Source organism: Lampris incognitus, unplaced genomic scaffold, assembly GCF_029633865.1.
Source record: "Lampris incognitus isolate fLamInc1 unplaced genomic scaffold, fLamInc1.hap2 H_2, whole genome shotgun sequence".
In the NCBI taxonomy this organism is placed as follows: domain Eukaryota; kingdom Metazoa; phylum Chordata; class Actinopteri; order Lampriformes; family Lampridae; genus Lampris; species Lampris incognitus.
This window is the reverse complement of record NW_026611077.1, coordinates 1,264,176-1,281,112: the sequence shown is the minus strand read 5'-3', so window position 1 is coordinate 1,281,112 and position 16,937 is coordinate 1,264,176. Positions and strand designations below refer to the sequence as shown.

Genomic DNA, 16,937 nt, shown 5'->3' with positions numbered 1-16,937 from the left:
GCCAATGAAGAGTTCAGTTTTTTCACTGCTGAGTTTGAGATTGTGAGGGGATTTGGTGCTGGAGGTATATCTGGGTGTCATCAGCATAACAGTGGAAGTCCAAGTTGAAATGGCAGAGAATCTGAGCAAGAGGGAGGATGTAAATGATGAAAAGGAGTGGGCCAAGTACAGAACACCTTGTGTGACCGTGGATGGAACAGAGGAGTGGTTGTGAAGTGAGACCTGTTGGAGAGGTAGGACTGGAGCCAGCTGAGTACGGTGCCTTCAATACAGACATCTTTCAATCTGGTGAGCACGATGTTGTGGCTCACAGTATCAAAGGCTGCAGTCAGGTCGAGGAGGATGAGGATGTTAAGGGCTCCAGTATCAGCAGCGGTGAGGAGGTCATTAAGTACTTTAAGGAGTGCTGTGGAGTGGGCGAAAATGGGACTGGAGGGGTTCGAGTAGGTTGTTGGAGTGTAGGTAGGTTTGGATTTGTGTGGTGACAATGCGCTCCAGGGTTTTTGAGAGGAAGAGGAGGTTGGTCGGTAGTGGTTGAGGCAGGATAAACCAAGACCGGGTTTCTTGAGAATTGGGGTGACAGTGGCAGTTTTATAGGCAGAGGGGACAATTAGGAATTGAAAATGTTTGTGAGGTAGGGGCATAGGGCAGGGAGGCATTTCTTCAGCAGGGGGGTGGGGAGGGGATTTTGATGAGTTCAGAGATAGTGGTACGGACAACTGGAACAAACCTGGAGAGGCAGCAATCAAGGGGAGGGGTCGGAGTAGGTGCTGCTGAGTCAGACGCAGGGGACAGTGATTTATTAATAGCGGCAATTTTGTCTGCAAAAAAATTGGAGAAATGAGTTTCATTGTTCAGAAGTACAGTTGGAGAGGGCATCGGCATGGGGCTTGAGGAGGTTGTTTACAGTGGAGAAGAGGGTGTGGGAGTTACGGTTGGAATCATTAATGATGGTGGAAAAATAGGCAGATTTGGCGGTGGTGAGGGCATCTTTGTAGGCAGAGAGGTGGAGGTTGTGGGCTTCTTGATGTACAGTGAGATATGTTTTCTTGACGAGTCGTTCCAGTTCGTGGGCAGTCTGTTTCATTGTGCGGAGCTCAGGTGTCAACAGGTGTTGAAGGAGACTTTCTGTTTTGAGAGGGGCCATTGTGTTGAGAGAGGCAGACAGAGTGGTGTTGAGGTGATTGGTGAGCTCATCAGGTGAGGTAGAGGCTGGTTCCAGGGGGAGAGCAGATCAGAGAGTTGGAGGGGGTCAATAGATTTAGTATTGCGGAAGGTTATTTCTCCGAGGAGGTGTGGCCGAGGAGTTGGGGATGGAATAATGAACTGGATGAGATTATGGTCTGACAGAGGAAATGGGGATGAATGGATGTTGTGTACCGGTCGATTTACAGAGCAGACCAGGTCAAGGATATGGCCTTTGACATGGGTGGGGGAAGTGACGTGCTGGGTGAGGTTGAAATTGTCCAATAGAGTGATGAAATCTGATGCAAACTTACATGTGGGTAAATCAATATGGATGTTAAAATCACCAAGTAGTAGTAAGTGTGAGGAGAGAGATGAGGCTATTGTGAGGAGTTCAGACAGGAAAGATGGATTTGGTGTAGGTGGCTGGTAGATGAGAATGACAGCCATTGAGCAGGTTTTAAAGGTGAGGAATTCAAATGATGAGATGGTGGGGAGTGAGAGCTCAGTAGTCCTGAAATTCCGATTGAATAAAACAGCAAGACCACCTCCACGAAGGGAGGGACGGGGTCTGCAGATGTAGCCAAAACCAGGGGGGATGCTTCGTTGAGGGAGAAAAAGTCGCCAGGTTTCAGTGAGCAGGAGAAAGTCAAATGAATTATCAGTGATCGTTTCATGTTGGATAAGGGCTTTGTTATTTAGTGATCGGGTGTTACGGAGGGCAAGGTTGATGGAATGAGAGGGCAACGTAGTGGGGGCATGCTGGAGAGGTCTGAGGTTGTCCAGGTTAGTAGTGCGGGGGGTGCAGTGGGAACATAGGGTTTGGATGTGGGATATTGTATCGGGGTTAGTGGAAGGATGTAGATGACAGGAGTGTCTGGGGCCGCGATGAAGATAACGGCGGCAGCGGAGGATGCCAGTAGACAGAGCGGCGGTGCGTGCAATAGAGGATAGCCGGTAGTTTTTGTTGAGGGACAGGAGTTCATCAGGAGAGTAGTGTAAGGGTGGAGGAGGGAAGCTAATCAGGGGAGGAAATAAAAAGGGAACGCAGGGTATTCTATGTAGTCGTAATAAGGGGGGTAACGTAAGGAAAAACAGAAGAGGGCAGAGTGTTGGTTCCATGAGACGGGTGGGTCAATAATGTTGGAAACGTAAGAGGGATGGCGCAGAACACAGATGGGGTGAGGCTAGCTACTCACAATATTAAGGGGAGTGCCACCAGGGATGGTGATGTCCAGATTACGCTAGTCCCAGTTGATGATGGTCCAAAGAGGGATAGTGTCCACTGCCGAGGGGAAATGAAATAAATAATCCAGTGGGGGTTGGGGGACAGAGCCAGATCCGCAAGCTAGCATGCAGAACCAGGAGGTGAGAGCTCACATAAAGCTAACGTTAGCCGAGTGGTGGTTAGCCAGTTAGGCGGCTAGCATGGTGGGCCGAGAAAAAAACAAAAACAACAAGATGGTGGGAGAAGCGGCAGCCACACACGATGCCAGAAGTACTCTCCGACTTAAACAACAAAACAGAGATACAAAAGGCAAGGAAGACATAAACAAAACAGCAAATCTAGCCGACAGTGGCAAAGAGCATCTGCTCAGGCCGCCATCTTGGACAGGTCCAAACAAACATATATCCACACTAACATATATCCAAACTAACACATATCTCTAAATTAACACATATATCCACACTAACATATATACCTAAAGTAACACATATCTCAACTTAACACATATATCTAAACTAACACATGTAACGCTGTGCGTTTGGACCTAATCGCAGAGAAGAGGCAGAGGCAGTTGTTAAATAATAAGGCGATTTACTGGACTCCAGAAAACATATAATAACCAAAACCACTGCCAAACAGGGCAGGCAAAAATGCAAACACGAATTAACACAAAATACCAAACACGGGAAACACTCTCTCACACAGAGGAGGCTGGCGAGGGTTCAGGAGGCTGGCGAGGGTTCAGGAGAATGGCGAGGGTTCAGGAGACACGGGCATCCGCAGACTGACGCTAAGCTTTTCCAAGACTCGACAGCATATGTCTGCAAAGCACCCGGTCAAATATTCCCCAGCACAGGTGTACCTAATCACAGGCCAATCAAGGGCAGGTGCCACTCATACTGGCCGACAGGGAGCTGTCTCACCTGTTGGCTGCTGACCCTCTGGCCAGTGATCGTGTCAACACATATATCCACACTAATATATATACCTAAAGTAACACATATATCTCAACTAACACATATATCCAAACTAACACATGTATATCTAAAATAACACATACTATATCTAAACGAAACAACAAAAAAAAAATTACTGTCCAGGAAAACTGTCGGAACTGCCATTCTGCATGGATAGGGACGGATGTTACGTAAATACATTTAAGGATTAGGGGTTGATGACAATGACATATGACTGATAATCCAGATGTGCGAGCTGAGCTGATCACTGTTGAATCAACATCATTTAAGTAATTAATTGATTAAATAACTCAATGGTTTGGTCCCTAGGTGTGTGTATTCCATGCATTGAAGAAATGGCTGGGCCTGGGTCAGGTGGAAGACTACTTAAGTGTTTTGGAGTACCTGGTGTGGGTCTTTACTCCTCTGGCGATTGTCTTCATCGTGCCCTTTCTCATTGTGATCCTCCTCTACCTCTCCATACTCTTCCTTCACCTGTACAAGGTATGCAACATAGGGTGTGATGCAAAATGTAGGCAACTATGTTGGTTCCATATGTTCACAATGTGCTCTGCATGAACATCTCATCTACACTGATGAGACAATCGGCGTCATGCAAGAACACTGAATATGCACAAATCTTCTCTATTTACAGGTCAGAACTGTTAAAGAAATGTTGAGGCGTTTAACAATTTTCTCTTATTTTGAATCTGTATGTTAGATCCAAACCAAAAAAGCAGTAGTAGTAAACAACATCTTTTGAGTTTAAAACAAACATATTGGTTTGGGTCTACAATGATAGAACCTGGGTTAAAGGAATTTAGCATTTAAAGTAATGTTTTAAGTCATTAATTAATATTTGGTAAAACCTTTGACTTGCCTATGACTCACCCTTTGTGCTAGCGTGAGGCTAAAACATCTCAAGAAAAAGCTCCAAGTCAATCAAGAATGGTCATTTTTTCCACATTTCCATTGCGTAATACATCTTATTTAGTCCTTAGGGGTCTGTGATTTGTTAAAGACAACACCTTTTTCAGCTTGTTCCCACCTACTACACAAATCTGAACATCAGTGAAAGGGAGGTGGGATGATTGGGGGCATCAGGGAGTGCAACTCTGTGAAAGGCTGGCCCATGATGAGGGAATTCTGTACCGTGTTATTAGTTGGTGTCCTTTGGCCACATTTCTAAGTACCCTTCATCTATAACACACCTTTATGTATAAAACGACTTCTCAGGAACTATCTTGGTATAACTGAAGGATTCCAAGCATAAAACATGTTTATTGGCATAGATTATCAACTACGATACAAGTTTGACACTCACTTCATGGATATAGTTGACAGCACAGACTTAGAGACAGAGCTCTTTAGAAATACCTAACCTATGAGTACAAAACAACTTCACAAGACAGTCTTTTTTTTTTTTACTTTATTGCTCGTCATGTAAGTTAACAGGCAATTAATGCAAAACATAATCACCTTGAGGTTGGGCTTCACTTGACATACATGCATGTATAGATGACATAACATCATACATGGATAGAACACACACACACACATACCTGCATAAATTATACATCAAAACAATACAGTACAATACAATACAATACAATACAATACAATACAATACAATACAATACACGTTTCCTAACTAAGGTAGCTAATAACTGGTGTCCATCTCCTTATACAAATAGGCAGTTTAAGTTGTAGCTGGGCAGTCATGCATTCTATCATGTAGACATGTTTGACTTTTTGCAACCATTGAGTCATTGTGGGGGGTTAGGCTTCATCCGATTTATCGTAATTGGTTTTTTTTTTTGCAACCATCATCAAAATATGCAGTATATAGCACTGGTCTGTGGTAAACAAGTGCTTATGTGATAGAAACAATAGTGGGTCTCGGGTAATTTCTGTTTCCAGGATTTTCTCCATTTCTTCTTTGACGTTTTTCCAGAATGTCTGTGTTTTCAGGCAGTCCCAGAATATGTGAGTATGGTCTCTGACCATACCCGCAGTCTCCCCAGCATTTGTTGGTAAAATTGTTTTTAAAGACACAAGCGGTGAGTGGGGTCCTAAAGAACCTAATTTTTACCTTCCAGTCAAATTCTTTCCATAACTGGGTCCCAATCCCTTTAACTCAACTGGAGCATACGTCTCCCCAATCGTCATCGTCCACTATTGTATTCAACTCCAGTTCCCATTGTCCTTTGATATGTAGTGGTACCTAATGTGTCTAACACTAGCTTTTTGTATCTATGGGATTTTTTGTTTGTTTGTTAATACAGGGTGTTCAAACAGCTGTATGAAGTGGGTTTCTATATTTATTGGTTCTCTTTTAATAACATCTCTGTCTGTATTTTCTGTGATATAGTGTCTAATTCGTAAATATCTGTTAGGTCACTTGAGGGTAGAGCAAACTTGCCATGGAGTTGTGGAAAAGTTTTAAGTGTATTCCCATCAAACAGTTGGTTAATTGTCTTCAACCCACTTTCAGCCCATCTTTTATAAGCATTATCCCACATACAGTGCATCCGGAAAGTATTCACACCCCTTCACTTTCCCCACATTTTGTTATGTTACAGCCTTATTCCAAAATGGATTAAATTCCTTTTTTTTCTCATCAATCTACACACAATGTCCCATAATGACAAAGCGAAAAAGGTTTTGTAGAAATGTTTGCAAATTTATTAAAAATAAAAAACTGGAATATTGCATGTACATAAGTATTCACACCCTTTGCTATGACACTCAAAATTGAGCTCAGGTTCATCCTGTTTCCACTGATCATCCTTGAGATGATCAGTGGAAACAATCTTGGTTTCATCAGACCAGAGAAATACCCCAAATATAGGTGTGCCAAGCTTGTAGCTTCGTACCCAAGAAGACTTGAGGCTGTAATCAGACTTGTCCCGAAGCCACTCCTTCGTTGTCTTGGCTGTGTGCTTAGGGTTGTTGTCGTGTTGAAAGGTAAACCTTTGCCCCAGTCTGAGGTCCTGAGCGCTCTGGAGCAGGTTTTCATCAAGGATCTCCCTGTACTTTGCTCCATTCATCTTTCCCTCGATCCTGACTAGTTTCCCAGTTCCTGCCGCTGAAAAACATCCCCACAGCATGATGCTACCACCACCATGCTTCACTGTAGGGATGGTATTAGCAAGGTGATGAGAGGTGCCTGGTTTCCTCCAGATGTGACGTTTGACATGCAGGCCAAAGAGTTCAATCTTGGTTTCATGAGACCAGAGAATCTTGTTTCTCATGGTCTGAGAGTCATTTAGGTGCCTTCTGGCAAACTCCAAGCGGGCTGTCATGTGCATTTTACTGAGCAGAGGCTTCCGTCTGGCCACTCTAGCATAAAGGCCTGATTGGTGGAGTGCTGCAGAGATGGTTGTCCTTCTGGAAGGTTCTCCCTTCTCCACAGAGGAACGCTGGAGCTCTGTCAGAGCGACCGTCGGGTTCTTGTTCACCTCCCTGACCAAGGCCCTTCTCCCCCGATTGCTCAGTTTGGCTGGGCAGCCAGCTCTCGGAAGAGTCCTGGTGGATCCAAACTTCTTCCATTTACGAATGATGGAAGACCACTGTGCTCTTCGGGACCTTCAAAGCTGTAGAAATTTTTTTGTACCCTTCCCCAGATCTGTGCCTCGATACAATCCTGTCTCGGAGGTCCACAGACAATTCCTTTGACTTCATGGCTTGGTTTCTGCTCTGACATGCAATGTCAACAGTGGGACCTTATATAGACAGGTGTGTGCCTTTCCAAATCATGTCCAATCAATTGAATTTACTACAGTTGGACTCCAATCAAGATGTAGAAACATCTCAAGGATGATCAGTGGAAACAGGATGAACCTGAGCTCAATTTTGAGTGTCATAGCAAAGGGTGTGAATACTTATGTACATGCAATATTCCAGTTTTTTATTTTTAATAAATTTGCAAACATTTCTACAAAACCTTTTTCGCTTTGTCATTATGCGGTATTGTGTGTAGATTGATGAGAAAAAAAAAGGAATTTAATCCATTTTGGAATAAGGCTGTAACATAACAAAAATTGGGGAAAGTGAAGGGGTGTGAATACTTTCCGGATGCACTGTAGGTAAGAGTCTGTTCTAGAAAGGTCCAGTCAGCCCTGTCAAATGCTTTCTCAGCATCTAAGCTGAGATGCATTGATGGGGTGTTCCCCTTGGCTGCAACTGACTGTAAGTTCAAGGCTCTTCTGACATTATCAATTCACTGCCGGTTATTAATAAAACCTGTCTGATCTGGCTTTAGCGGTTTATTGATGTGTTTTTGTATTCTATTTGTTATATTGGAGGTCAACACTTTTAAATCCACACAGAGGAGACTTATTGGACCGTAGAACATGCATTATGTCGGGTCTTTTTTGTCCTTATGAATGACACTTATTACTGCGTCTGACCATCACCCAGGCGGATTCCCCTCTATTAGGGCATAGTTATAGACTCTGCATAGAACTGGGGTTAACTCTTCTACAAATGTTTTGTAGTGTTCTCCAGGAAAACCGTCTACCCCTGGAGATTTGTTATTTCTAAGTTTGAGAATACTCTCTTTGATTTCTTCTTCTTTAATAGGAGATGTCATCATATCAACCTCATCTGCTGTTAATAAGTCCAATATTTTCTGATTTTTTGATAGTTGATGCTCTGTCTCTAGATTCTTGATTTCCTTCTCCAATTCAACTTGTTGGGCTAGCCTTTCCTTTTTTAATCTTGAATAAATAACAATAATATTACCCCTCATCCCTACTTTAGCCCCTTCCCAGAGAATAGAGGGAGAGACCATGTCATTGTCATTAGAGGTAAGATATTCTGTGAAGTCTTTACGTTTTTCTTCTTGAATTTCATCATAATTTAACAATGAGACATTAAGTCTCCAGTATCTAAACTGTTTATTTGGCCCTATCTTTATTTTTAATGTGACAGGGGCATGGTCTGATATGGTAATTGGTTCTATATTACAGTCACTAGTCCTGTAGATGTCTGTTGTAGATATCAAAAACATATCTAGCCTAGAGTAACTGCCATGCACCTGTGACATGAAGGTGAAGTATTTTTCTCAAGGATGTAGGTGGCGCCAGATATCCACCAAGCCCAGTTCACCCATCATTGCTAACAGAGTAGTAGATTTTTTTTGGACAAGGAGCCTACTTCTGCTGGGAGCTTATCCATAGTTTGTCTCAAAATGCAATTGATGTCTCCACCTATCAAATAGTACCCTCTAATTTGTCTGCTAATAAAGATGCTATGTTTTTAAAGAAATCTTACAGTCTTCATTTGGGGCATATAAATTGAGCATTGTTATTTTAGTGCCTCCAATATTCCCTATTACTATCACATATCTACCCTTTTTGTCATCAATTGTTTTTTCATGGTTGAAATGGACTGTATGGGCTGCTATAGCTAGCTTGATAAACTAAACTAAAAGAGAAGAGCCTTATGGCTGACGTGTGTTCCACTTGTCTGTTTGGTCCAAGAGGGATTCTTCCTTTGCGTTTTAAATATTTATTCAAATTTGCTAATTAATTGCATCCATGAAATAATAACTTTTAACCTTACCTAATACACATATGCACAAAGCACAAATACATGTAGGCTATGCACGGTCAGAAAACCATGTGGCTCCACTCTTCCATCTAGGCTACTAGCAATTCCAATAAACTTCCACCGACTAGAGTGCGTTAACCTAGGAACTCTCTTCTCCAATTCTTAAAGTGACATACACCTATTTAAGACTACACAGCAAACTTAATACATACGAAAAGAAAGCTGTTACCTAAAGTACACAATGTGTAAAAAATAAGTACTTAAACTAATTATTCAAATTACTAATTAAAACATTAATTTATTAACCGTAAGGAGACATTTGGCTCCTACATTATCAGCCCCTAATAATTCTGACAATGCTAAAGCCTAGAACAATTAGCACATCCATAACAAATTCCATATCAAATTCCCTCAATACATAAAATGAACAGGCATTTGACAGGTCCATTTTCTGAGAGAGAGAAAGAGAGAGAGAGAGAGAGAGAGAGAGAGAGAGAGAGAGAGAGAGAGAGAGAGAGAGAGAGAGAGAGAGAGAGAGAGAGAGAGGGGTTTTCAGCACATGGCTCATCATGGAGGCTCAGTCTTTACCATCTGCCCATTCAAATTCCATGAGGAGACAGATCGTTGTGATGGGTCTGTCCAAGATGTTGGTCTTTGTCTTGATGCGAACTCTGCGAACAAGCCCCTTCTTGTCTGGAATTGCCTCAATGACTTTTCCCATAATCCATGAATTTCTTTGAGCACAGTCATCTGCCAGAAGAACCACATCTCCCTCTGCAAAGTTTATTGATGCTGTGGACCATCGTTGCCGCTCAGGAGTTGAGGTAGGTACTCTGTAATCCATCTCTTCCAAAACAAATCCGACATATATTGCACCTGCCTCCATCTACGCCGTGAGTAGAGATCATCCTTGTTGAATAATCCTGGTGGTAATGATGGTTTCACCTTCAGCAGCAGGAGATGATTGGGCGTCAGTGCCTCCAAGTCATTTGTGTCACTAGATGCCTTTATGATAGGTCGGCTGTTGGTGATCGACTCAACCTCACATGTGTGAAGGCTTTCTTCATCAAGGACTTGTTCTCTCACAATGGAATTCAGCATCTTTCTAACTGATCTTATTCACTGCTCCCACACTCCGCCATGATGAGAAGCTTTGGGATGGTTAAATGTCCATTTAATCCCATATTGATGAAACAAATGCTGAAATTTGGATTTGTTCTAGTCAGCAATGGCTGCCTTCAGCTCACAATTGGCCCCAACAAAGTTCATCCCATTATCTGAACGAATCTCTTTCACTTGTCCTCTCCTTGCTATGAAGCGCGGGACTGTGTTTATGCACGAGTCTGTGTCCTATCAAGAGGCAAGCTCAATGTGAACTTCGCGAACAGTTAAACAAGTGAATATAACACCATATCTCTGTGTGAGGCTTCTTCCACGTTTCACCTCTAATGGTCCGAAATAGTCCACCCCAACTCTGGTGAAGGGTGGATCATCTGGTATCAACCAATCTCATGGAAGATCAGCCATTAGTTGTTTCCCAACTGTTCCATGTAAGCGACGGCATGTAACACACTTTGAGAGAACCTTTCGAATGGCTGTGTTGGCACTAGTGATCCAAAATCTCTGCCGCAGTTCGGAGAGCATATGATTGTGGCGTCCACGTCCAGAATAGATTTTCCTCCATGTGGCCCCTGAGCTAAAATTAGTTGACACCCCGGCTCTAGACAGAATGACAGGCTACTTACAACTTGAATAGCTGTGCAACATAGCCTTCCACCAACTCGCAACAGACTATCTTGAAACACAGGGTTCAGATTATACAAGTGGCTACAGCGCTTCACATTCTGTCCCTTGAGTAGAGCTAAAATCTCATCAGAGAACTTCTCTTTTTGACAGAATTTGGTCACATCAAGCTCCGCTTCGTTGAGGTCTGCATGTATGCTTGAAGATTGCTTTAAAACGATCAATATCCCTTTGGATCAGCTGGACCTGTTGACCATTGGCTGCATGCAGCTCTTTACGTTTTCGACAGAGCCCCAAAAGTAAAGCTTTGAGCTTCAAGAACCAGGCCACACTTCGTCTCAGCTTCATCCACGATGAGAAATGGTTAATCAGTCTCTTGAATGGAGTCATGTTTTATTCTACCTTTATGGAATTTACCTTGACTCTTTTGATCTCCGGATCATCTGAACTGATTTCTGTATGGCTCACTGGAATCCTTGGCCAGTATTCAACTGGACCGCATGGAAAATCTGGACCGGATACCCAAGCTTTGTTGTTAATGAATTCTTCCACCTTTTGCCCTCTTGAGGTGCAGTCAGCTGGATTCTTATTGGTGGTGACATGTCTCCACTGTTCTACTTCAGAACCTGTCAGAATAGCTGAAACTCTGTTCACGACAAATGTACGGAAACGTGTGGTCTCATTCTGGAGATACCTGAGTACCACTGTACTGTCAGTCCAAAAGATCGACTCTGCAAGATCCAGCTGTAGCTCTCTTCTCAAAACACCATCCATTTTCACAGCTACTGTTGTTGCAGTCAGCTCCATATGGGGAATGGTAGGTTGCCTGAGAGGCACCACTCTGGATTTGCCCATCATAAATGCACAATGCATCTTGTTATCCATATTCGACAACAAAAGGTAACTGACTGATCCATATACGTCTTCACTTGCATTGGCAAAGTGATGTAATTGTGCAACTGCATGAACTCGAAAATGCTCCGGTTTGAGACATCTTGAAACTGAGAAGTGTTCCAAAGCTGGAAGGCCAGCTAACTAGTCAGACCATCGCTTCTTAATATGTTCAGGTAGGTCGTCATCCCATCCGATCTTCAGTCTGCGTAGGTCTTGCAGAATAGTCTTTGCTGGCAAAACCACTGGTGCCAGAATGCGTAATGGATCATAGGCTGAACCAACAATGGAAAGCAGTCCTCTTCTGGTAATAGGGTAATCTCTGATGGTGATCTTAAATTTAAATGTGTCTGACTCAACACACCAGATGAGACCAAGGGCTCTTCCCAGTGGAAGTTCATCCTAGTCCAGATCTAAGTTCTTCATCTCTCCTACCAGTTCAGACTTGGGAATGGAGTCGAGTACCTTCCGGCTGTTGCTTACCCATTTGTTGAGATGAAAACCCCCTTTGGCACAGATTTCGATCAGATCCTGACACATTGATATGGCTGCTTCATCTGTAGCAACAGATTTCAGGCAGTCATCCACGTAGAAATTCTGCAACACTGTCTCTACCACTTCAGCTTTGAACTGCCCTTTCTGGTCTTCAGCACACTTTCTCAGAGCAAAACTGGCACAGCTAGGTGAAGACGTAGCCTCAAACAAGTGTATAGTCATTTTGTGCTCAGTCAAGGTTTGGTTACAGTCACCACCTGTCCACCAAAGCAATCTGAGTAAATCAGAGTCGTAATGAGGCAGTCTAACCTGGTGGAACATTGCTTCCACATCTGCCATGATTGCAGTGGGTTCTTGTCTGAATCGGATTACAGCGCCAGTTAGACTACTGGTCAGGTCTGGACCTTGAAGAAGCTGCTCATTTAAGGATGTGCCCTGATAAAATGCAGCGCAGTCAAATACAACTCTCAGTTTCTGTTTCACTGGGTGGTATACTGCATGGTGCGGAATATAGCACATTTTCCCTTCCTTGTGTGTCAATTCTTCATTGACAACTGCACTGCATAGCCCTTTTGAATAAGTTGCTCCATGAAATATGTATTCTTGTTGAAAGCAGGCATTCCTGATGAACTTCCACTGTAAGTTGTGTGCTCGCTGTTCAGCTATATTGTGCTTATTTGGCATGTTGACAATTTTGCTCTTTAGAGGTAAATATATGGTGTAATGACCATCCACCAGTTTAGCTAATTCCTTGACCATGTCCATGAACTGATCTTCTCTGGACATCTCTACTTCATCATGTTTTCCTCCCTCAGGGAAATCCATCTTGAACTGTTGAAACCACAGGTTCTCGAAACAGGCCACATATACATGATTCACTGTTGTCTTAATCGGTTTTCTCATATCTGCATTGCAGATTTCCCTTAAGGGCCCATTCTCAGTCCAACCTAGTTTGATTCTTACAGCGTATGGTCCATTACCAACACTGCTCACCACTTCCCATGGCTCCATAGCTTTGGGTACATTTGCTACAATGAGCAGTCCAATGTCGGCCTCAATTTGAGGGAGATAGATTTATTTGAGGTAAAGCGAGAGAGCTGGCTGATATGATGGAAAGAAGAACGGTAGGCATACTATGGGTGCAAGAGACCAGGTGGAAGGGGAGTAAGGCCAGGAGCATAAGAGGTAGGTTCAAACTCTTCTACCATTGTGCGAATGGGAGGAGAAATGGGGTAGGTGTAATTCTGAAGGAAGAGTATGTCAAGAGCGTGCTGGAGGTGAAGAGAGTGTCAGACAGAGTGATGAGTATGAAGCTGGAAATTGAAGATGTATTGCTGAATGTTATCAGCACATATGCCCCGCAAGTTGGGTGTGAGATGGACAAGAAAGAAGAATTCTGGAGTGAGTTGGACGATGTGGTGGATAGGGTACCCAAGGAGGAGAGAGTGGTGATTGGAGCGGACTTCAATGGACATGTGGGTGGAGGGAACAGGGGTGATGATGAGGTGATGGGAAGGTATGGAGTCAAGGAGGGAAATGTGGAAGGAGAGATTGTGGTCGATTTTGCGAAAAGGATGGAAATGGCTGTGGTGAATACATATTTCAAGAAGAGGGAGGAACACAGGGTGACGTACAAGAGTGGAGGAAAGTGCACACAGGTGGACTATATCTTAAGTAGAAGGTGCGATCTAAAAGGGATTGGAGACTGCAAGGTGGTGACAGGGGAGAACTTAGCTAGGCAGCATCAGATAGTGGTCTGTAGGATGACTTTGGAGACCAAGAAGAGGAAGCGAGTGAGGACGCAGACGAAGATCAAATGATGGAAGTTGAAGAAGGAAGACTGTTGTGTGGAGTTCAGGCAGGAGTTAAGTCAGGTACTGGGTGGTAGGGAAGAGTTGCCAGAAAGCTGGGCAACCACTGCAGAAATAGTGAGGGAGACAGCTAGGAAGGTACTTGGTGTGTCATCAGGACAGAGGAAGGAAGACAAGGAGACTTGGTGGTGGAATGAGGAAGTACAGAAAAGCATACAGAGGAAGAGGTTGGCAAAGAAGAAGTGGGATAGCCAGAGGGATGAAGAAAGTAGACAGGAGTACAAAGAGATGCAGCGTAAAACAAAGAGAGAGGTGGCAAAGGCAAAGGAAAAGGCGTATGGTGAGTTGTATGAAAGGTTAGACACTAAGGAAGGAGAAAAGGACTTGTACCGATTGGCTAGACAGAGGGACCGAGCTGCGAAGGATGTGCAGAGATGGAAATGTGCTGACAAGCGAGGAGAGTGTGCTGAGAAGGTGGAAGGAGTACTTTGAGGGGCTGATGAATGAAGAAAATGAGAGAGAGAGAAGATTGGATGATGTAGGGATAGTGAATCAGGAAGTTCAGTGGATTAGCAAGGAGGAAGTGAGGGCAGCTATGAAGAGGATGACGAGTGGAAAGGCAGTTGGTCCTGATGACATACCTGTGGAGGCATGGAGATGTTTAGGAGAGATGGCAGTGGGTTTTTTTTTTAACTAGATTGTTTAACACAATCTTGGAAAGTGAGAGGATGCCTGAGAAGTGGAGAAGAAGCATACTGGTACCGATTTTCAAGAACAAGCACGATGTGCAGAACTGTAGCAGCTACAGAGGTATAAAGTTGATCAGCCACAGCAAGAAGATTTGGGAAAGAGTAATAGAAGCTAGTTGAAGAGGAGAGGTGACGATTAGCGAGCAGCAGTATGGTTTCATGCCATGAAAGAGCACCACAGATGCGATGTTTCCTTTGATTGAGAAGTATAGAGAAGGCCAGAAAGAGTTGCATTGTGTCTTTGTAGATTTAGAGAAAGCTTATGACAGGGTGCCGAGAGAGGAGGTGTGGTATTGTATGAGGAAGTCAGGGGTTGCAGAGAAGTATGTAGGAGTGGTGCAGGATATGTATGAGGGAAGTGTGACAATGGTGAAGTGTGCGGTTGGCACAGATAGGTTCAAGGTGGAGGTGGGATTACATCAAGGATTGGCTCTGAGCCCTTTCTTGTTTGCAATGGTGACGGACAGGTTGACGGACAAGATCAGGCAGGAGTCTCCATGGATGATGATGTTCGCGGATGACATTGTGATCTGTAGTGAGAGTAGGGTGCAGGTTGAGGAGAGCCTGGAGAGGTGGAGGTATGCACCGGAGAGAGGAATGAAAGTCAGTAGGAGCAAGATGGAATACATATGTGTGAATGAGAGGGAGGACAGTGGAATGGTGAGGATGCAAGGAGTGGAGGTGACGAAGGCATATGAGTTTGAATACTTGGGGTCAACTGTCCAAAGTAATGAGGAGTGCAGTAGAGAGGTGAAGAAGAGAGTGCAGGCAGGGTGGAGTGGGTGGAGAAGAGTGTCAGGAGTGATTTGTGACCGAAGGGTACCAGCAAGAGTTAAAGGGAAGATTTACAGGATGGTTGTGAGACCAGCTATGTTATATGGTTTGGAGACAGTGATACTGACGAAAAGACAAGAGGCAGAGCTGGAGGTAGCAGAGTTGAAAATGCTAAGATTTTCACTGGGAGTGACGAAGAAGGACAGGATTAGGAATGATTAATTAGAGGGACCGCTCAAATTGGACGGTTTGGAGACAAAGCAAGAGAGGCAAGATTGAGATGGCTTGGACATGTGTGGAGGAGAGATGCTGGGTATATTGGGAGAAGGATGCTGAATATGGAGCTGCCAGGAAAGAGGAAAAGAGGAAGGCCAAAGAGGAGGTTTATGGACGTGGTGAGGAAGGACATGCAGGTGGCTGGTGTGACAGAGGAAGACGCAGAAGACAGGAAGAAATGGAAATGGATGATCCACTGTGATGACCCCTAACGGGAGCAGCCAAAAGTAGTAGTAGTAGTAGATTTATTTGAGGTAAGACCACCTTCCAAGATCCTTCTGCTGGGATATGTTTTCTTTACCTACAGGTATTGACCTTTGTGTGAAGGCATCTGGAAGTTCAAGGATCTCGTCGCCTGACAAACTGCTGACCTCCAAGCCAGACACCATGTAAGTGCATACAGGTTTCTCTTTGTTCATGGTTCTCAGCAGTATGTTAGTCTTCCTTCCACTGAGCTTTAACGTATCCATCAGTGCCTCTGTACAGAATGTGGCAGAACTCCCTGGGTCCAGAGAAGAATAAGTTTGCACCACCACACTTCCCTTCTTGGCTTTGACTTGGACAGGAACTATTGTGAGTGTGCAGTCATCTTCTCCGGCCCCAGTAAACTCATAACCCTCAGACTCTGCACAGACAAATACACGCAACAGTGTTTGACCTTCACAGTTATCAGTCCTCTTCTTTGGCTCAGCAATCATGTCCCTTTTCTTAATATGCATTAGTGTGGGATGAGCTAAGGAACACACCTGACAGCTCACCTTTACTTTACAGGCTTTGCTCATGTGACTATGCTTCAGGCAGCTAAAACACAGTCCTTTGCCTCTCAAGAATTCCAACTTGTCTGTGTGGCTTGTCTTTTAGTTTACTACATGACTATGGTGTGTTCGCCCTTACAGAAGAGACATGTCCTCGTCGTAGGTGTGATGGGATTTATGTGTTCTGATTGCACTGCATCTTCCATTTGACGATCCAATGGCATAGCGCTTGTGGTGAACGACTTCTTAATTCCACTTCTTTTCTGTGCTCTATGATCGTCTTGTTTAGTTATGGATCCTTTAGCAGTTGTGCCGTCCTTTATATCGCCAAAGACAGGATGAAGTGCAATTTTGGCTTGTTTGTTTATGAACTCAACCAGATCTTTAAACCTGACTCTCTTGTTGCATTGCTCCTGTACAGTACACACCATACCTCTCTACCTTTCATGTAGCTTGTATGGAAGCTTTGCTACAATAGCCTTTAAGTTCACAACATTATCCAATTATTCCATGTAACT

The 16,937-nt window shown here is 43.8% G+C and overlaps 1 protein-coding gene across 3 annotated transcripts in view; it reads left to right on the top strand.

The window, feature by feature from the left end:
- The window catches only part of LOC130131974 (transmembrane protein 68-like), a 151,614-nt gene that overhangs the window by 28,808 nt on the left and 105,869 nt on the right, over positions 1–16,937 (top strand). For all 3 annotated transcript variants that reach the window (XM_056301700.1, XM_056301699.1, XM_056301701.1), the window contains exon 3: positions 3,700–3,873. In XM_056301700.1, the coding sequence (XP_056157675.1) occupies positions 3,700–3,873 (174 nt within the window). The remainder of the gene's footprint in view (positions 1–3,699; positions 3,874–16,937) is intronic.